The sequence below is a fragment of the Scyliorhinus canicula genome, chromosome 2, assembly GCF_902713615.1.
Source record: "Scyliorhinus canicula chromosome 2, sScyCan1.1, whole genome shotgun sequence".
Classification (NCBI taxonomy): Eukaryota; Metazoa; Chordata; class Chondrichthyes; order Carcharhiniformes; family Scyliorhinidae; genus Scyliorhinus; species Scyliorhinus canicula.
The window spans coordinates 207,081,947-207,103,259 of record NC_052147.1 but is presented as its reverse complement, the minus strand read 5'-3'; the positions used below and the strand labels follow the sequence as shown (position 1 = coordinate 207,103,259).

At 47.1% G+C, this 21,313-nt stretch overlaps 1 protein-coding gene across 6 annotated transcripts in view; it reads right to left on the bottom strand.

The window, feature by feature from the left end:
- Nucleotides 1-6,614, bottom strand: part of bbs5 (Bardet-Biedl syndrome 5) — a 57,262-nt gene extending 50,648 nt beyond the window's left edge. For 2 of the 6 annotated variants that reach the window (XM_038789429.1, XM_038789431.1), the window contains exons 1-2: nucleotides 6,109-6,333; nucleotides 1,523-1,605 (exon numbers count right to left, since the gene is read on the bottom strand). In XM_038789429.1, the coding sequence (XP_038645357.1) occupies nucleotides 1,523-1,605; nucleotides 6,109-6,170 (145 nt within the window). In that variant the 5' untranslated portion in view covers nucleotides 6,171-6,333. Of the gene's footprint in view, nucleotides 1-1,522; nucleotides 1,606-5,805; nucleotides 5,887-6,108; nucleotides 6,334-6,579 lie in introns of those variants that run through there. The other 4 variants (XM_038789428.1, XM_038789433.1, XM_038789430.1 and 1 more) reach the window with 4 other exon arrangements.
- Between the last annotated feature and the right edge of the window lie 14,699 nt (nucleotides 6,615-21,313).

Here is a 21,313-nt window from a genome sequence, read left to right as displayed (position 1 = left end):
TGGTTCCCAACCCCCTGCCACATTAGTTTAAACCCTCCCCAACAGCTCTAGCAAACACCTAGGACATCAGTCCCAGTCCTGCCCAGGTGCAGACCGTCCGGTTTGTACTGGTCCCACCTCCCCCAGAACCGGTTCCAATGCCCCCGGAAACTGAATCCCTCCCGCTTGCACCATCTCTCGAGTCACGCATTCATCCTATCTATCCTGACATTCCTACTCTGACTAGCTCGTGGCACTAGTAGCAATCCTGAGATTACTACCTTTGAGGTCCTACTTTTTAGTTTAACTCCGAACTCCCTGAATTCAGCTTGTATGACTTTGTCCTGTTTTTGACCTATATCGTTGGTGCCTATGTGCCCCACGACAGCTGGCTGTTCACCTTTCCTCCCCAGAATGTCCTGCAGCCGCTCCAAGACATCCTTGACCCTTGCGACAGGGAGGCAACATACCACCCTGGAGTCTCGATTGTGTCCGCAGAACCGCCTGTCTATTCCCCTACGATTGAGTCCCCTATCACTATAGCCCTGCCATTCTTCTTCCTGCCCTGCTGCGCAGCAGAGCCAGCCACAGTGCCATGAACAGCTGCTTATGCCTTCCCCTGGTGAGCCATCTCCCTCAACAGTATCCAAAGCGATATATCTGTTTTGCAGGGAGATGACCGCAGGGGATACCTGCACTGCCTTCCTACTCTTGCTCTGTCTTTTGGTCACCCATTTTCTATCTACCTCAGTAACTTTCACCTGCGGTGTGACCAACTCGCTAAACGTGCTATCCACGACATCCTCAGCATCGCGGTTGCTCCAAAGTGAGTCTATCCGCAGCTCCAGAGCCGTCAAGCGGTCTAACAGGAGCTGCAACTGGACACACTTCTTGCACGTGAAGGAGCCAGGGACAGTGGACGTGTCCCTGAGCTCCCACATCGCACACGAGGAGCATGACATGGGTTTGGGATCTCCAACCATGTCTTAAACCTTAGGTTAACTTACACAACTACAATTCCAAAAAAACAAAAGAAAAAAATAAATAAATAAATTAGACAATGAAAAGAAAAACTACTTACCAGTCACTTACCAGGGTTAAAAAGCACCTCCTCCCCACCCAGCTTTGAATTCCCACCTAGTTTCAAATTCCCAAACTCACTCTTTGCTGTGTCCCACTCTGGCTGTGTCTTCTCTGGCTCACTGGGAGTGAGTTACAAGTTGCTCTTTTAAATTGGCAGTTAGATGAGCACTTGAAATGCCAAATGGGATTAGAATAGATAGGAGCTTGATGGCTGGCACAGACATGACGGGCTGAAGGGCTTCTTTCTGTGCTGTAAAACTCTATGACATGATCTTTCTCTCTCTTGTACAACTTTGTAATGAGATGCAGCCAGCAGTTAGTTAGTATTTTACAAACCTCAGTAGGCTCAGTAAAGCATCAGTCTAACAATACCAAGAGCAATATAGTATTAACCAAACTTAACAAAACCAAGGCACAAAGTTTGTAGAACAATGACTTTATTTCTAGAATATTCGGTTACCTTTATCCCCATTATTTCCTTTTGTATCTTCAATGGAGTCCAAACAGTCAATTAGAGCCTCTCCAGATCTCATCTTCATTTGTCTGAAAACAAAACAAAACTATCAGTAACCATGATCTGTAACTCAGTGAAAAGGGATAGTTGCCATTCCTGGTAGATATGACTTATGCCAAGGTGATCAATTGTCAATGGTTAAAGGATGGTCACGACTGGGAGTTAAGTATCCAACGGTATCAAACTATTCAGAAGGACAGAGTGGATGGTAAGGGAGGTGGTGTAGCTCTGTTATTTAAGGATGACATCCGGGCTATAGTAAGGGATGACATCGGTGCTATGGTGGATAAGGTTGAATCCATTTGGGTGGAAATCAGGAATAGTAAGGCGAAAAAGTCACTGATAGGAGTAGTCTATAGGCCACCAAATAGTAACGTTATGGTGGGGCAGGCCATAAACAAAGAAATAACTGATGCATGTAGAAATGGTACAGCGGTTATCATGGGGGATTTTAATCTACATGTCGATTGGTTTAACCAGGTCGGTCAAGGAAACCTTGAGGAGGAATTTATAGAATGTATCCGCGATAGTTTCCTAGAACAGTGTGTAATGGAACCCACGAGGGAACAAGCGATCCTAGATCTAGTCCTGTGTAATGAGACAGGATTGATTCATGATCTCATAGTTAGGGATCCTCTCGGAAGGAGCGATCACAATATGGTGGAATTTAAAATACAGATGGAGGGTGAGAAGGTAAAATCAAATACTAGTGTTTTGTGCTTAAACAAAGGAGATTACAATGGAATGAGAGAAGAACTAGCAAAGGTAGACTGGGAGCAAAGACTTTATGGTGAAAGAGTTGAGGAACAGTGGAGAACCTGCCAAGCGATTTTTCACAGTGCTCAGCAAAGGTTTATACCAACAAAAAGGAAGGACGGTAGAAAGAGGGAAAATCGACCGTGGTTATCTAAGGAAATAAGGGAGAGTATCAAATTGAAGGAAAAAGCATACAAATTGGCAAAGATTGGTGGGAGACTAGAGGACCGGGAAATCTTTAGGGGGCAACAGAAAGCAACTAAAAAAGCTATAAAAAAGAGTAAGATAGATTATGAGAGTAAACTTGCTCAGAATATAAAAACAGACAGTAAGAGTTTCTACAAATATATAAAACAAAAAAAGAGTGGCTAAGGTCCTTTAGAGGATGAGAAGGGAGTTTTAATAATAGGAGATTGGGAAATGGCTGAGGAACTGAACAGGTTTTTTTGGGTCGGTCTTCACACTGGAAGACACAAATAACATGCCAGTGACTGATAGAAATGAGGCTATGACAGGTGAGGACCTTGAGAGGATTGTTATGACTAAACAGGTAGTGATGGGCAAGCTAATGGGGCTAAAGGTAGACAAGTCTCCTGGCCCTGATGGAATGCATCCCAGAGTGCTAAAAGAGGTGGCTAGGGAAATTGCAAATGCACTCGTGATAATTTACCAAAATTCACTAGACTCTGGGGTGGTCCCGGTGGATTGGAAATTAGCAAACGTGACACCACTGTTTAAAAAAGAAGGTAGGCAGAGAGTGGGTAATTATAGGCCAGTGAGCTTAACTTCAGTAGTAGGGAAGATGCTGGAATCTATCATCAAGGAAGAAATTGCGAGGCATCTGGATAGATATTGTCCCATTGGGCAGACGCAGCATGGGTTCATAAAGGGCAGGTTGTGCCTAACTAATTTAGTGGAATTTTTTGAGGACATTACCAGTGCGGTAGATAACAGGGAGCCAATCGATGTGGTATATCTGGGTTTCCAGAAAGCCTTTGACAAGGTGCCACACAAAAAGTTGCTGCATAAGATAAAGATGCATGGCATTAAGAGTAAAGTAGTAGCATAGATAGAGGATTGGTTAATTAATAGAAAGCAAAGAGTGGGGATTAATGGGTGTTTCTCTGTTTGGCAATCAGTAGCTAGTGATGTCCCTCAGGGATCCGTGTTGGGCCCACAATTGTTCACAATTTATATAGATGATTTGGAGTTGGGGACCAAGGGCAATGTGTCCAAGTTTGCAGATGACACTAAGATGAGTGGTAAAGCGAAAATGTAGAGGATACTGGAAGTCTGCAGAGGGATTTGGATAGGTTAAGTGAATGGGCTAGGGTCTGGCAGATGGAATACAATGTTGACAAATGTGAGGTTATCCATTTTAGTAGGAATAACAGCAAAAGGGATTATTATTTAAATAATAAAATATTAAAGCATGCTGCTGTGCAGAGAGACCTGGGTGTGCTAGTGAATGAGTCACAGAAATTTGGTTTACAGGTACAACAGGTGTTTAAGAAGGCGAATGGAATTTGGTCCTTCATTGCTAGAGGGATGGAGTTTAAGACTAGGGAGGTTATGCTGCAATTGTATAAGGTGTTAGTGAGGCCACACCTGGAGTATTGTGTTCAGTTTTGGTCTCCTTACTTGAGAAAGGACGTACTGGCACTGGAGGATGTGCAGAGGAGATTCACAAGGTTAATCCCAGAGCTGAAGGGGTTGGATTACGGGGAGAGGTTGAGTAGACTGGGACTGTACTCGTTGGAATTTAGAAGGATGAAGGGGGATCTTATAGACACATATAAAATTATGAAGGGAATAGATAGGATAGATGTGGGCAGGCTGTTTCCACTGGCGGGTGAAAGCAGAACTTGGGGGCATAGCCTCAAAATAAGGGGAAGTAGATTTAGGACTGAGTTTAGGAGGAACTTCTTCACCCAAAGGGTTGTGAATCTATGTAATTCCTTGCCCAGTGAAGCAGTTGAGGCTCCTTCATTTAATGTTTTTAAGGTAAAGATAGATAGTTTTTTGAAGAATAAATGATTAAGGGTTATGGTGTTCGGACCGGAAAGTGGAGCCGAGTCCACAAAAGATCAGCCATGATCTCATTGAATGGTGGAGCAGGCTCGAGGGTCCAGATGGCCTACTCCTGCTCCTAGTTCTTATGTTCTTATGTTGCGGATCTTAGGGCACTGGCCTGTAATTGGATCATTTGTACGGTGTCCCAGCTTGTTTGAGGTTGGGATGACAATTTCCCCATATTTGTGATGTTGGGGCTTTCCTCATTGCGCGCTAAGATCCTCTCTCCAGCAACCTGAAATCCCCACAGCCCTGGAATACATATCCTCCCCTCACACCTCTGACAGCACACACCCCACAATCCTCCACTCATAGATCCTACAGCATATGCCACCCCCTCCCCCCAAACCCTGGGAGCACACTCCCCATCCCTACCCCCCCCCCAGCTCTGACAGCATGACCTCCCCCCACCCAGCTCAGGCAACAGCCCCCTCCTGTCCTCACATGTCCTCTCCGCACAGCTCTGGCAGCACTCTCTCCTCTCCCGGCTCTGGCCAGCACTCACCCCCTCACTTCCCATCGCACCACCCCCAGCAGGCCACCCACGCTGATCTGGTATACCCCCTCCCTTCACAACTCTGGCAGTACACGCAGACCCCTCCTGTCCCAACAGCCTCCACAATCCCCCCACAATATCTGCCAGTCCCCCCTCTCACCAACAACCCATGCTCTGGCAGCACCAGCCCCCTCCCCCCACCTGCCCAGACAGGTCTGGCAGCAGCTCTCCCTAACCCCACCTGCCCCTGACTGGACCCTTCTCTCATTCAACAGCAGCCCCCTCTCTTCCCCCCAAAGGCACCCATTCTCCCCACCTGACAGCGCCCCATCATCCCTTCTTCACCCCCGACAGCACCCCCTCTCCATCCCCCCCAAAGGATCCCCTCTCCACAGACACCAGTCCCTCTCCATCCCCTCATCAGCTCCCCCTCTCCATCCCCCACCAGCACCCCCTCTCCTCCCCCACCAGCACCCCGTCCCCGTCTCCCCGACAGCTCCCCCACTCCGTCCCCCCGACAGCTCACCCTCTTCCCCCGACAGCTCACCCTCTGCCCCCGACAGCTCACCCTCTGCCCCCGACAGCGCACCCTCTCCGCCCACCCCCGACAGCTCACCCTCTCCCCCCGACAGCTCACCCTCTCCCCCCGACAGCTCACCCTCTCCGCCCACCCCGACAGCTCCCCCTCTCCCCCGACAGCTCCCCCTCTCCCCCGACAGCTCCCCCTCTCCCCCCCCCGACAGCTCCCCCTCTCCCCCGACAGCTCCCCCTCTCCCCCCGACAGCTCCCCCTCTCCCCCCGACAGCTCCCCCCCCCCCCCCCCCGACAGCTCTGCCCATAACATTTCCGATGCCAAAACATCCCATACATAATAAAAATAAAAAGATATGTCCGTTTGCCGCACCAATGGACGTGAAACGTTACTCTCTCCATTTCTCTCTCCACACATATTGACAGAGCTGCTTTTCCCAGCTTCAAATGTTGGTTGTTTTTGTTACATTTAATTTGATTTCCCCAATTTTCTTGTTGAAGCTGCACAATGTGACTTTAACACAGCAGCGCCTGAGGCTGCACTCTGTGAAGTTTAATGTCTCACTTGCTAAGTGTTACGGAGCGTCTCAGATGGAGTTAAAGACTGAACGGTGCAGTCGGCCTCCATCTTAGACTCTCCGACAGGGCATCAACGGAGACCGCTGCAGATACTCACTGAGGCGAAATGTCAAACCTAACATCCCTGTCCTCCCAAAGAGCGTCCAGAACAGGCATCATCGCTTCAGCTACCACTGGCCGGCCTCAGGCTTCACCCAGCCAGTGTCACCCCGGCAACCGAGCATGAGCAACAGCGCCAACCCTGAGAGCACAAGTGGTTCACAGCGCCGCTTGTAACCGGAGGGGGGAACTGCAGCACAGCGCCGCCAGTGACCCGATGCGGGAAACTGCAGCACAGCGCCACCAGTGACCGAAGGTGGCAACTGCAGGACAGCGCCACAGTGACCGGAGGGAGGGAACTGCAGCACAGCGCCGGCAGTGACCCGATGTGGGGAACTGCATGCACAGCGCCACCAGTGACCGTAGGGGGCCACTGCAGGACAGCGCCGGCAGTGACCGGAGGAAGGGAACTGCAGCACAGCGCCACCAGTGAATTGAGGGGAAACTACAACACAGCGCCTCCAGTTACCCGAAAGGGGATTGCAGCATAGCGCCGTGAGTGACCAGAGGTGGGTGTGCAGCACACCGCCACCGCTGGCCGGGAGGACTGCAGCAGATCATCGTCAGTGACCGAAGGGAGGACTGCACCACAGCGCCACCAGTGACCGGAGGGGGGAACTGCAGCACAGCGCTGCCAGTGACCGGAGGGGGGAACTGCAGCACAGCGCTGCCAGTGACCCGATGCGGGAAACTGCAGCACAGCGCTGCCAGTGACCGGAGGGGGGAACTGCAGCACAGCGCTGCCAGTGACCCGATGCGGGAAACTGCAGCACAGCGCCGCCAGTGACCGGAGGGGGGAACTGCAGCACAGCGCTGCCAGTGACCCGATGCGGGAAACTGCAGCACAGCGCCGCCAGTGACCGGAGGGGGGAACTGCAGCTCAGCGCCGCCAGTGACCGAAGGGTGGCTGAAGCACAACGCCTGCCTCTCAATTTTCAGAGCATTCTCAGAGAAGTCCAGACAAGGGCTGGGATTCTCCCTTCTGAGGACTAAGTCCCCACGCCGGCAGGAGAACAGGCACCAACCACTCTGGCGTCAAAGGGCGGAATTCTCTGCCCTTTCAGGGGCTAGGTGGACTCCAGAAGGGTTGGCGCCGCTCCGGCCGGCGGCAAGGGACAGCGCGAGTTTACACATGAGCCGAAGGCCGGCGTGATCTCGCGCATGTGCAGAAACGGCAGCATGGTACCGTGCCTGTGCAGACCGGCCAGTATATTTTGGCGCTGCGCGGGGATTCTCTTCCCAGCGCCGGCCATGGCAGAGCCCTACAGGGGCCGGCGCTGATGAAAGGAGTGCCCCCACAGATCAAGCCCTCCCGCAGATCGGTGGGCCCTAATCGCAGGCCAGTCCACCGTGGGGGCCCCACCCGGGGTCGCATCCCCCCTCACCAGGACCGCCCCCACCGACTTACCTGCCAGGTCCCGCCAGTATGCGAGTTGAGTGTTTGACACAGGTGGGAGTGGCAAAAAACGGACATCAGCTCGGCCCATGGTGGCCTGGAAAATCGCCGGTGGGGCCGGGACCGGCGTGGCGTGAATCCCGCCACCGCCCGAAAAGCAGCGCCGGAGAATACAACAGCCAGCATTGGGGCGGGATTTGCGCTGCCCCCTGGGGATTCTCCGACCCGGCGGGGGATGGGAGATTCTCACCCGAGGGTAGTGAGAAGAATTACAGCTGTAGCACTTACCTTGATGCTCCATGTGTCCATTCCTTGAAGGAGAACAGCTGTGACCTGTGTCAGTTTTGCACAGATCCATTAGCTACAAGCCATTCATAGCTTTCTAGTAGTGGTCTGTGATTGACAGCTTCTACAAACCATCTGCAGCTTTGATTTAGACATCTTCCTTCAGGGTTCAGCGGCCTAAGTGGTGAAACCCCAATGTTTACAAACATTGACCACAGCAAAGTGAGGTAAGTGCATTCAAAGCGCTAAGTGCATTCCAATAATTCAAGCACATCCACCACGCCAGAGCCACACTGGTAGAAACCACAAGTGATCTGCGCCCACGTGATTCACGACCGTGGGGACCAGAGAATCACAGAAGGCCAGAGCATAGGGTACCGGGTCCGCTAAATAAATGCAAATGGCTCATTAAGACCAATTTGCATTTATTTTCATGCTCCAGCTGGCATGCGCCAAGGACTTCATATGCACCGCCAGCTTGGGGTCAGAGCATTGCGATCAGGTTGCTGCTGGGTGTCAATCCCGATTTTGCCCCGACTCCCATTGGGAAACATGATCCAGGCATCCAAGGACAGAGAATCCTGCCCAATTGTTTTTTTAGCTTGAGGAGATGAGGTTATTGCTGAGTGGAGCCCAGAGAGGCAGTGGGTTTGGAGAAATCTTGAGAGGGAGAAGAGATGATTCTGATCTGCCTGACTCTGAGTACACAATTCTTTCCAAGTGGCATAGTTAAAAATAGAGTAATATTTTAAAGTAGGGCAGTCTTGTCTGAAGACAAGGAAGAGGCTGAAACAACTTAGTTGAAGCAGCTATTTGAAGATATTCAGCCAGAGTCTGAAGGGGTTCTACCCAGAGCCAGAATCTGTTATGTATCGCAAGTATTACCCTATGCCTTGCTAATTTTAACCTGGATTAAGAGCTGTATGTTTTTTTTTATTCAATGGGAAATTGAAATCACCATAGAAAGCATCCTATCGGGTGGCATCACAGCCTGGTATGGCAACTGCTCGGCCCAGGACCGCAAGAAACTTCAGAGAGTCGTGAATAATGCCCAGTCCATCACACGAACCTACCTCCCATCCATTGACTCCATCTACACCTCCCGCTCCCTGGGGAAAGCGGGCAGCATAATCAAAGACCCCTCCCACCCGGCTTACTCACTCTTCCAACTTCTTCCATCGGGCAGGAGATACAGAAGTCTGAGAACACGCACGAACAGACTCAAAAACAGCTTCTTCCCCACTGTCACCAGACTCCTAAATGACTCTCTTATTGACTGACCTCATTAACACTACACCCTGTACGCTTCATCCAATGCCAGCGCTTATGTAGTTACATTGTATATCTTGTGTTGCCCTATTATGTATTTTCTTTTATTCCCTTTTCTTCCCATGTACTTAATGATCTGTTGAGCTGCTTGCAGAAAAATACTTTTCACTGTACCTCGATACACGTGACAATAAACAAATCCAATCCAATCCTATCCAAATTGTATAGTTGTGTTAAGGGCTAATTTTAAGCTGCTGTATTTGGGTGTGAAGTTAAAAGTTTAATATTGTAATGCAGCAATATGGAACATTGCCCAGGTGTGACCTGTACACAAGAAACAGTACTACTCCGGCAAATCCAATCCAGCCAATTACCGGCCTATCAGTCTACTCTCCATCATCAGCAAAGTGATGGAAGGAGTCATCAACAGTGCTATTAAGCAGCACTTACTCAGCAATAACCTGCTCATGGATGCTCAGTTTGAGTTCTGACACGATCACTCAGCTCCTGCCTCATTAAAGCCTTGGTTTAAACATGGACAATAGAACTGAATGCCAGAGGTGAGGTGAGAGTGACAGCCCTTGACATCAAGGCAGCATTTGACCGAGTATGGCATCAAGAAGCCCTAGCTAAACTGGAGTCAATGGGAATCAGGGGGGAAACTCTCCGCTGGTTGGAGTCATACCTGGCACAAAGTAAGATGGTTGTAGTGGTTGGAGGTCAATCATCTCAGCTTCAGGACATCACTCCAGGAGTTCCTTAGGGTAGTGTCCTAGGCCCAACCATCTTCAGCTGCTTCATCAATGACCTCCCTTCTAAGGTCAGAAGTGGGGATATTTGCGGATGACTGCACAATGTTCAGCACCATCTAGAAGAACAAGAGCAGCGGATACTTGGGAACCCCATCACCTGGAGATTCCCCTCCAAGTCACTCACTGCCCTGACTTGGAAATATATCGCCGTTCCTTCACTGTCGCTGGGGCAACATCCTGGAACTCCCTCCATAACAGCACAGTGGGTTTACCTACATCTCAAGGACTGCCACGGTTCAAGAAGGCAACTCCCCACCACCTTCTGTAGTGTAACTAGGGATGGGCAATAAATGCTGGCCTAACCAGCGACGTCCACATCGCGTAAATGAATTAAAAAAGAAACATAATAAAGTTTTGGTTTAGAAATACCAAAGCCCTATTTTTTCACATAATCTCTCCAGGAGCAAATCAATCTTTCCGCACAGTCTTGAAATAAACTAAAATTTGGGGGTTGAGGTCCAGTATCCTAGCCAATGTTGGGGTCTGGTTTGTGGTCATAATACAAGGTATTGGAGCGAGTGAAGAAATTATTCACCAGAATGAGGAGTTCCAGTTATAAAGATAGCGTAACTTCATTGCAGTGTTAATGTAAGCCTACTTGTGACAATAAGAAAGAATATAATTATGTTCTGGGAGAGGAAACAGCTGAGAGGAGATTTTCAAAATCATGAGAGGTCTGAGCAGAGCAGATAGGGAGAAAATGTTCTGACTTGTGAAAGGATAGAGAACGAGAGGGCACAAATTAAAAATAATTGGCAATAAGAGGCAAAAGTGACATTGCAGTATAAAGGGTTAATAGCTTTTACGCTAATGGCTAGAGCAAGTAATCAGCAATGTCAGAACACATGTAACTGGAATTTGAGGGAAGACGGTTCTTGTGGAATCTTTGTAAAGTGCGTCTCTGTAAATAGTCAATAATCTCTCACTTGTTGGCAACAGCATGGTTTCCAGCTTTCTTCTGTGGAAGACACTAAACGCTCTGACGTGATATTAATACAGATAGAGGAAAAAAACCTTTACGGACAGCGGGTGGTTTGGGTCTGGAATGCAGTGCTGAGAGTGTGGTGGAGGCAGGATCAATGGAGGCATTTAAAAGGGAATTAGACTTATTTGTAAAGGAAGAATGTGCAGGGTTACAGGGAAGAGGCAGGAAAACAGCACTTTCAGAGAGCCAGTGCACAACAATGGGCCGAATGGCCTCCTGCGTTGCAGCAATTTTTGATTCTGCAAACACTCAACCTATTTTCCTGCTCACTCTACGTATATTCACTAATATGTCTTAAATGTTCACTCATGCCTACCATTGGCTATTGTTACAAAAAATTCTCATCAAATTCTGATTTCCATTTAAGTACTTTGCAGGTCCTTCTATTGCTTGTAACATTTCTCCCCTTTGTTCAGTTTCCTTTTAAATCAGAGCCACACCTTTCAGGAGTGAATTAAAAGCAGAAAATACTGGAAATACAGAGCAGATCTGAAAGCATCTGTGGAGAAAGAAACATTTAATGATTTGAAGTCAGTGACATTTTATCAGACTAGATAATTCATACGGACCTCTCCATAGAAGAGCTGAATGCCAGCTCTGTGAATTTTACCTACTCACCCCCCTCAAATAGACCATGATCCCACCGTGAACATCAAACCATAATTTCCAGGATTGTCACTGTAATGATGCACTTTCACAGACTTCATGAGAAACACAAAAGGGTTTATTAATGAGGAGAACTGTACAGTGCTACAGCAACCACACAGCTGCAGCTAGTCCGCTACATGTCTCCTGTCTAAGAGAGGACTCCACCCCCTGGGGTGATTACCCACTCTGAGTCCCAATTGGTCACCCAAGCAGGTGACCCTTACTCTGCCTTGTTGCCCTTAAAGGGACAATCAACACATTCCTCCCCCTTTACTCAGAGAGTAGTAAGGGCGTGGAATGCCCTACCTGCAACAGTAGTGGACTCGCCAACACTAAGGGCATTCAAATGGTCATTGGATAGACATATGGATGATAAGGGAATAGTGTAGATGGGCTGTAGAGTAGTTTCACAGGTCGGCACAACATCGAGGGCCGAAGGGCCTGTACTGGGCTGTAGTGTTCTATGTTCTATGTTTAACAACTTTATACAATTTTTAATAACTAAGTTATGCAGTCCTGAATTCTAACTAAACACGATGTACATTAGTTGTGCATTTATAAATCGAGTCTTTGAAGGGTTTTTTTGTTTCTTGTGGAGTGGAGTAATTCTGTAGTCTGAGATAATTCCACAGGATCGACATTAACAGGAACTACAATAACAGGTACCTCTATTGGCACAGACGGTTCATTACTGCTTGCTTCCACGGAGACATCAGTTATGTCGATTTTTGGTGCTTCTGGGTTCAAAAACATTTCTTGATGGCAATGCTGACTGCTGGAGCATCTCTCTACTCCTCAAGTGGTCCACATGTTTAAAAACAACCCTTCCATCCATGTCTGCCTAGTACGATAAGGGTCCAGACTCAGAGAGAATAATTTTGGAGATCTAACTTGATCCACTAAACAAAGTTTTATATTATGACATCATGTCATGTTATGTACTTCATATGGGTTTTTTGATTGTTCCTCTGTTTCTGGTACTGAAGTCATGTGATTAAGTTTCTTTTCTTTCCAGCATTTCAATTCGGCACCGTTTTCATCGATCATTCGATCATATTACGTGATGAGTGTAAGAAATTGGTATATTTATTGTGTTTTATATCTGTTGCAGTAATATTATTAAAGAATCTAGGTTAAGGTTTCCAGACATTGTGGCTGCAAAGGTATTAAGATGTAGTAAAAATGAGACAATCATTAATTCCAACCATGTATGAGTTTACATAGAGAGGCTCAATGAAACTTTGTTATGATTGGCAGAGATTCCCTGGGGAGTAGATAATTAAAAAAATTTTTTTTAGAGTACCCAATTAATTTTTTCCAATTAATGGCCAATTCACCTAACCTGCACATCTTTGGGTTGTGGGGATGAAACCCACGCAAACACGGGGAGAATGTGCAAACTCCACATGGACAGTGACCCAGAGCCAGGATCGAACCTGGGACCTCGGCGCCGTGAGGTAGCAGCACTAACCACTGCACCACCGTGCTGCCCTAGGAGTAGATAATTTGAGACTTTGGGAGTGATTTAAACAAAAAATCCAATTAAGGGGCAGTTTAGTCTGCCCAATCTACCTGGCCTGCACATCTTTGGGTTGTGGGGGTGAAACCCACGCAAACATGGGGAGAATGTGCAAACTCCACATGGACAGTGGCCCAATTGCCGGAATCAAACACATGTCCTCAGCGCTGTGAAGAAGCAGTGCTAACCACTGCACCACCGTACAGCTCCCAACATTGGCCTCAATTTAATGGAAAAGTATTTAAGTGTGGTAGTGAGCCGGAATTGCTGCGAGCTTCCCAACACTTGACCCGACAAGGGCCGTCACCGATATCAAACGTTAATTGGTCCACCTAACAAGGCCCCACAGGCTTCATGCCGTAAATTATGGTTCTGCCGGCTGATCGCCGGGAGCGTGCCTGCCAGCTCCCCGCTAACAAGAAGGAGCAGCATTTAAACCGATCCCACACAGCAAACCCACCCAACTCTCATCCATGCCACCAAGGAGACCAGCCCACGATTCGGGTATGCCGACTTAGCCAAACTGTTGGATGCAATTGGGACCAGATGGGATGCCCTGTTCCCCCAAGGGGCTGGCAGGGTCAAGCACAGGCAGCAGGTGCTGCCGGGAGAAGCGGCAGCGACCGTCAGCTCGGGTGATGACACTAGGAAGAGCAGTACCCAGTGCCGTAAGAAGATCAACGACCTCCACCGGGCTGCACCGGTAGGTTGGCACAGCTCCCTGGCAGTGGCCCCACCTGCCCCGTACCCCAGCCCACCCATGTCCAGCAGTGCTCCCATGCCGGCCTCCCCATTACCCCCAACCTGCCCCATCCCCCGCATGCACCCCATCCCCCCCCCCATACTCCACCCCCAACACCGTGATGAATGCAACATGCAGCTAACAATGCCCCCTCTGTGTTCCCGCAGGAGAAATTGGCCCACAACAGACGGGAGAGGGCCTAGATAGGCGGCAGGGCACTGGACATCAGAGTCCTCACCCCCCTAAGAGGAACGGGCCCCGTTAATTATATGGAGATTGACCTTAAGAGGTGATTATTGGGTTTCTTGCTACGCCACAGCGGGATCCTGACTTCCCAATGGGACCGGGCCAGTTAGATTGCAAACTAATTGGCACCTGGCACTGTTCTCGATTTTGGCCTCTCCCGTGATCTGACAGCCGCATTGCGCTCTTGCTCAAGCACAGCGCGGTCAATATATCACGCCCATGGTGTTTTGACTCAGGTAAGCAGATTCATAGAATCATAGAATTTACAGTGCAGAAGGAGGCCAATCAACCCATCGATTCTGCACCGGCCCTGAGAAAGGGCACCCCACCCAGGCTCACATCTCCACCCGATCCTAGTAACCCCACCCAATCATTTTGGACACTAAGGGGCAATTCAGCATGTTCAATTCACCTAACCTGCACATCTTTGGATTGTGGGAGGAAACCGGAGCACCCGGAGGAAACTCACGCAGACAGGGGAGAACGTGCAGACTCCGCACAGACAGTGACCCAAGCCGGAATTGAACCTGGGAGCCTGGAGCTGTGAAGTGACAGTGCTAGCCATTATGTTAACGTGCCACTCTGGGATCCTGTTAGGGGATCTGAGTGCAATGATGATGATGGAATTAATAAGAGGAGCCAAGTCTGGAACAGGCAGTTTAGTTTTGAGTGCTGGGAGCCTTGAGCTGAGCTGTGCCTTGTTAAGCAGTAGTCTGACACAGACATAAAGAATCTGCAGGTTGCTTCCTGACAGGATCTCCCTCTATCTTAAAGCAGTCTTTCCAATAAATGTCATGTGTTCAGCAAGTATCCCTGTGTTTGCGAACAGTATTTACAAGTGGCTTTTGACCTGTGATGGGTTTTGCTTGATTGGAGATAGAGAAGGTACCAGAAGTTGGAAGTGTTTCCTTTTATTGTTAAGATGATGTTAATTTAGATTAATCCTGTGTTAATAGTAAAGTTTGTTTTAATATAACATATCCCTATTTGTCAGTGGAATCACTCCTGGAATGATGTGTCCTTTCCTCACAGTTTTATAAATTAAAAAAATGTTTGTGGTTCTTGTCCAGTCTCCTAACAAGTGTTGAGGTCTGGTCCAATTGGTTCTTGTGTTTTTCCATTCATGTGACCATTTCAGCAATCCTGTTTTGGCATGCATTATCAGTTTCTGTCTCTGTCTGAATTGCTGATTCTGCTTTCAATTTCAGTGTTTGTACCTCTTCAGTTAATTTCTCATTGTCCAGCTTCCTTCTTAAAGATCTTATTCTCCCGATTCAATTCTTCAATTATTCAGATTTCAATTATTTTCTAGTTGCTTTTTCATGGAGTTCAGCTTATTCTACATTGTCTCCTGCAACTTTCTTTTTCCAGGTTTGATGTCAGTCATTTCATCTTGTTCTTCTAATATCTTCTAAGGAGCTTTAATTCTTTTTGCTGATTTCTCTTTATGTTCAATAGTTCCTAGTTTCTTTTGAAGTCTTTAATTTCAATTTCTTCTGAATCCATCATGTTGTTACTGGACATATACATTTCACAAATGGAACCTTCATTTCTACTTGTCTTAACTTCAGCCAAGCCATTTTGGCTTCACTGTTGATCAGGTCTGTCTCTAATTAATTGTTGACTTGTTTCCATTCTACAATTCACTCATTGCCCTTCTTGTGGGGTCTTTTATTTCCCTCCTTCTGACATATTTTATTGCCCTTCTGGCTTCCTCTTTTCCCACTTTCTGGGGTCTTCTTTGAGGTCTTCCATTGCCTCTTCCTTAAGGTCTTCTTGCTTATGGACCTTTTTTTGAGAGTTGTCCTCTAACTGGGGTCTTCTACAATTTTCCTGTCCATAGCCATTTGGTCTTTCTTGTGGTTACTGCTTTAAATGCATTACCACTTTTTTTTCCCCCCTTTTTTAAAAAATTTAGATTACCCAATAATTTTTTCCAATTAAGGGGCAATTTAGCGTGTCCAATCCACCTACTCTGCACATTTTTGGGTTGTGGGGGAGAAACCCATGCAGACACGGGGAGAATGTGCAAACTCCACACGGACAGTGACCCAGAGCCGGGATCGAACCTGGGACCTCAGCGCCGTGAGGTGGTTGTGCTAACCACTAGGCCACCGTGCTGCCCTTAAATGCATTACCACTTTAAATTTATTTATTTAGTGAATGCAAAGTCTCTAAGCGAACACTGTTGAGTGTGGATAGGCCTCCACTGAGTCTTTGGATTGGACATTTTTCTATGATGTGGTGCATAGTTTGCTCTCTCCCACAGTCACATATGGAGCTGGCACTAATGCCCATCTATGGAAGTTGGCCAAGCAGGGGCCATGCCTGGTTCTGAACCTGTTAAGGGTGGACCATTCTTTCCTTGGAAGTTTAAAACCAGGCAATTGTTGTGTTGAGTTAGAGATAGTTGTTTGTCATGCCCATTAGGATGAGCGATCATAATATGATAGGATTTTTCATCAAGATGGGGAGTAACATGGTTGATTCTGACACTAGGACCCTAAATCTAAATAAAGGAAACTACAATGATATGAGGCGCGAGTTGACTATGATGGATTGGGAAACGTTATTTGAAGGGATGACGGTGGGTCGACAATGGTAAACATGGCTTACAAGGGAAATTAGAGATAGTACTAGATCAAAGTAAGAAGCATACAAATTGGCCAAGAAAAACAACAGATCTGAAGATTGGGAGCAGTTTAGATTTCAGCAAAGGAGGCTAAAGTGATTGATTAAGAAAGGGAAAACAGGGTACAACAGCACCTTGTGAGTAACCATGTGGAAAGAAAACAGGGAATTTTAGACCAGTAAGCCTGATGTTGGTCTTGGGGAAAATTCTAGATTCTATTATCACAGATTTTATAGCGGAGCACTTAGAAAACAGTGGCAGGATCGGACAGTCAGCATGGATTTATGAAAGGAAAATTATGCTTGACAAATCTACTGGAATTCTTCAAGACTGTTGTTAGTAGAATTGATGAGGAGCAGCCAATGAATGTGGTTTACTTGGACTTTCAGAAGGCTTTTGACAAAGTTCCACATAAGAGAATAGCGTGTAAAATTAACGTGCATGGGATTAGGGCTAGTGTATTATGATGGATAGAAAACTGGTTGGCAGACAGGACTAAATCAGTATTTTCCAAATGGCAGGCAGGGACTAGTGCTTGGACCTTAGGAGAGTCCATTAGTTTGTCTTTTCCATGTACATTTTGCCTGTCCAAAGTGAACTCTCAATCTTCGATTGTTCAACAGATTTCAAAACTTTTAGTCACCCAGGGGCGGAGGGCCTGTGACAGCTTCAGAGGAACCAATGTGCCAAACAGTGCCATAAGCAGCTGTGAGATTGAATAACATAGAACTTGTCTTCAAGTTTTTCTGAAAGCCATTTTCAATCCAGGGTAGCACGGTGGCAGGTACTGCTGCCTCACAGTGCCAAAGACCCGGATTTAATTCCTGCCTTTGGTGACTGTGTGGAGTTTGCACAATCTCCCCGTGTCTGCGTGGGTTTCCTCCGGGTGCTCCAGTTTCCTCCCACAATCCAAAGATGTGCAGGTTAGGTGGGTTGGCCATAATCAATATACAGGGTTACTTGAATAGGGCGGTTGAATGGGCCTAGGTAGGGTGGTCTTTCAGAGGGTCGGCGCAGACTCGATGGGCCAAATGGCCTCCTTCTACACTGTACGGATTCTACGGATTTAATGTAATATGTACTCCCCTGTGCTTTCTTTGTGGAAACCAGGTTGGTCAATGCTAACAATTTGTTCTAGGATTGGAGATATGTGCTGAAGGAGAGAGATTGGACAGTAGCTAGCTGCAAATACAGGGTCTTTTCTAGGTTTTGGTATGGCAATGAAGGAGAGAGATTGGACAGTAGCTAGCTGCAAATACAGGGTCTTTTCTAGGTTTTGGTATGGCAATGAAGGAGAGAGATTGGACAGTAGCTAGCTGCAAATACAGGGTCTTTTCTAGGTTCTGGTATGGCAATGAAGGAGAGAGATTGGACAGTAGCTAGCTGCAAATACAGGGTCTTTTCTAGGTTTTGGTATGGCAATGACTTTTGCTGTCAGCCATTCCTTTGGAATGGTGTTGGAATTTATGCAATGTTTTTTTTTGACATAATAATAGAGAAGACTCAGATACAGAAACAATTGTTTATTGACCAACGTGTTGGGAGAGAACAACTTCAGAGAAAGATCTCTGGAGCTGACTCTGTCCAACTGAAGAAATCATTTAACATTTATACATTGTAGGCCACATAGGCAAAGACATTGTTTACATTTGAGCATTATCTGGTACAAACTGCAAATGCGCACTCATGCAGAGTGAGAATTATCTACCCTTTTCTTTCTATGACCCTTTCCTCAATATGGGCAATCCACCTAACCTGCACATCTTTGGACCATGGGCAGCACGGTAGCACAGTGGTTAGCACAGTTGCTTCACAGCTCCAGGGGCCCAGGTTCGATTCCCGGCTTGGGTCACTGTCTGTGTGGAGTCTGCACTTTCTCCCCGTGTCTGCGTGGGTTTCCCCCGGTGCTCCGGTTTCCTCCTGCAGTCCAAAGATGTGCAGGTTAGGTGGACTGGCCATTCTAAATTGCCCTTAGCATTCAAAAAGGTTAGGTCGGGTTACTGGGATAAAGGGTCTGCAACTCATCCACTTCATTCTGGATCACAACGTCTTCACTTTCGACAACAAGTTCTTGATCCAGACGCATGGAACCGCCATGGGGACCAAATTCGCACCTCAATATGCCAACATCTTCATGCACAAGTTTGAACAAGACCTCCTCACTGCACAAGACCTTCAATCGACGTTGTACACCAGATACATCAATGACATTTTTTTCCTTTGGACCCAGGGCGAACAATCACTGAAACGACTACACGATGACATCAATAAATTCCATCCCACCATCAGACTCACCATGGACTACTCTCCAAAATCGGTTGCATTCTTGGACACACTCATCTACATCGGTCACCTCAGCACTTTGCTTTACAACAAGCCCACGGATAACCTCACGATGTTCCATTTCTCCAGCTTCCAGCCTAAACACATTAAAGAAGCCATCCCCTATGGACAAGCCCTCTGTATACACAGGATCTGCTCAGACAAGGAGGAGCGTAACAGATATCTACAGACGCTGAAAGATGCCCTCATACAAATGGGATATGGCGCTCGACTCATCAATCGACAGTTCCAACACACCACAGCAAAAAACCGCACCGACCTCCTCAGAAGACAAACAGGGGACACAACCGACAGAGTACCCTTCGTCGTCCAGTACTTTCCCGGAGCGGAGAAACTACGACATCTTCTTCGCAGCCTTCAACACATCATCGATGAAGATGAACATCTAGCCAAGGTCATCCCCACACGCCAACTACTTGCCTTCAAACAACCGCTTAACCTCAAACAAACCATTGTTTGCAACAAACTACCCAGACTTCAGAACAACGACCACGACACCACACAACCCTGCCATGGCAATCTCTGCAAGACGTGCCAGATCATCGACATGGATACCACCATTACACGTGAGAACACCACCCACCAGGTACGCAGTACATACTCGTACGACTTGGCCAACGTTGTCTACCTTATACGCTGTAGGAAAGGATGTCCCGAAGCGTGGTACATTGGCGAGACCATGCAGACGCTGCGACAACGAATGAACGGACATCACACAACAATCACCAGGCAGGAATTTTCCCTTCCAGTCGGGGAACACTTCAGCAGTCAAGGTCATTCAGCCTCTGATCTGGGTAAGCATTCTCCAAGGCAGCCTTCAGGATGCGCGACAACGCAGAATCGCCAAACAGAAACTTATAGCCAAGTTCCGCACACATGAGTGCGGCCTCAACCGGGACCTGGGATTCATGTCGCATTACATTCATTCCCCCACCATCTGGCCTGGGCTTGCGAAATCCTACCAACTGTCCTGGCTTGAGACAATTCACACCTCTTTAACCTGGGGTTACCCCTATCTCTGGATCTGTAAAGACTTGATTACCTGCAAATGCTCGCATTCTAAGCATTGTCTGGCATATTTGAATTTGTCTATATATATGTTTCTGGAACATACCCCTTCATTCACCTGAGGAAGGAGCAGTGCTCCGAAAGCTAGTGTTTGAAACAAACCTGTTGGACTTTAACCTGGTGTTGTAAGACTTCTTACTGTGCTCACCCCAGTCCAACGCCGGCATCTCAACATCATGGGATAAAGGGGATAGAGTGGAGGTGTGGGGCTTAAGTGGGTTGCTCTTTCCAAGGGCCGGTGCAGACTCGATGGGCCGAATGGCCTCCTTCTGCATTGTAAATTCTATGATTCTACGATCTTTCCTTGTTGTTAGAACAGTTAGGTGTGCCTGGTTTATAGGTTAAACTAGAAAACATGTTGTTGACCTTTATTCTGACTTCTTGCAGATGGTGTCTTGAAAACAAGTTGCTTTACTCACTAAGAACCAGTTTGACAGAACACATATTGACCCTTATTTTGACTTCTCACAGACGTGTTATGTCAGCGTTCAGTCACCATCGTTTTTGTCTATTTGCCACATCAGCATATTAATGGTTGACATCTTTGTAAAATTATCCTCTACTGCTCTAGTATATTATACTACACTATACAACTTCAAAAGTCCCTGAGAATATTTGTTGATTGCCCTAATAAATTGTTGTTAGTAAATCCTATTCATTTGCTTCCCCACAACAGTCCCCCTTTTGGTCCTTGACCTAACCCAAGGTGGCCAACGTACAGATGCCAATTGTTTCCTTTACTCCCCGCCACCTTCAATATTGGCCAGGTATCCAGCTTAGATTTGTAAAGGCATGTGTTCAGACCATCTGTATTATATGGTCCCTTAGTCCAAGCACCTGAAATCTTACCTTGTTACTCCAATTACTAAGCCTAATTCTCTATTGCTATTTCTTATGTGTCTTCCTAGTCTGGAGGATGAGATACGTTAGGTATATAATGAATATCATTTGCATTATAATTAGGGCATGGGAGTTGATGCAAGTCCATGGGTGTATTTGCATGTTTGAGCCCCAATTCCACAGATCCTCCCACAAAGCAGAGGAGTCTCTTTGTTCAATCTCATTTGTTAAAGCCTTGGCTCGATGTTGGAGTGTATAGAATGATCTGTACACTTGGATTTGAGTCCGAATTCCGATCAGGTGCTCTGATAGTGGTGGGATTGTACAAGAGAAGTGATTCAAATATTGTGTTAGGTTATCCTATATGTTTTTAATATTAACTGTTTCTCTTTTATATACTTCAACCTGTCCCACTTTC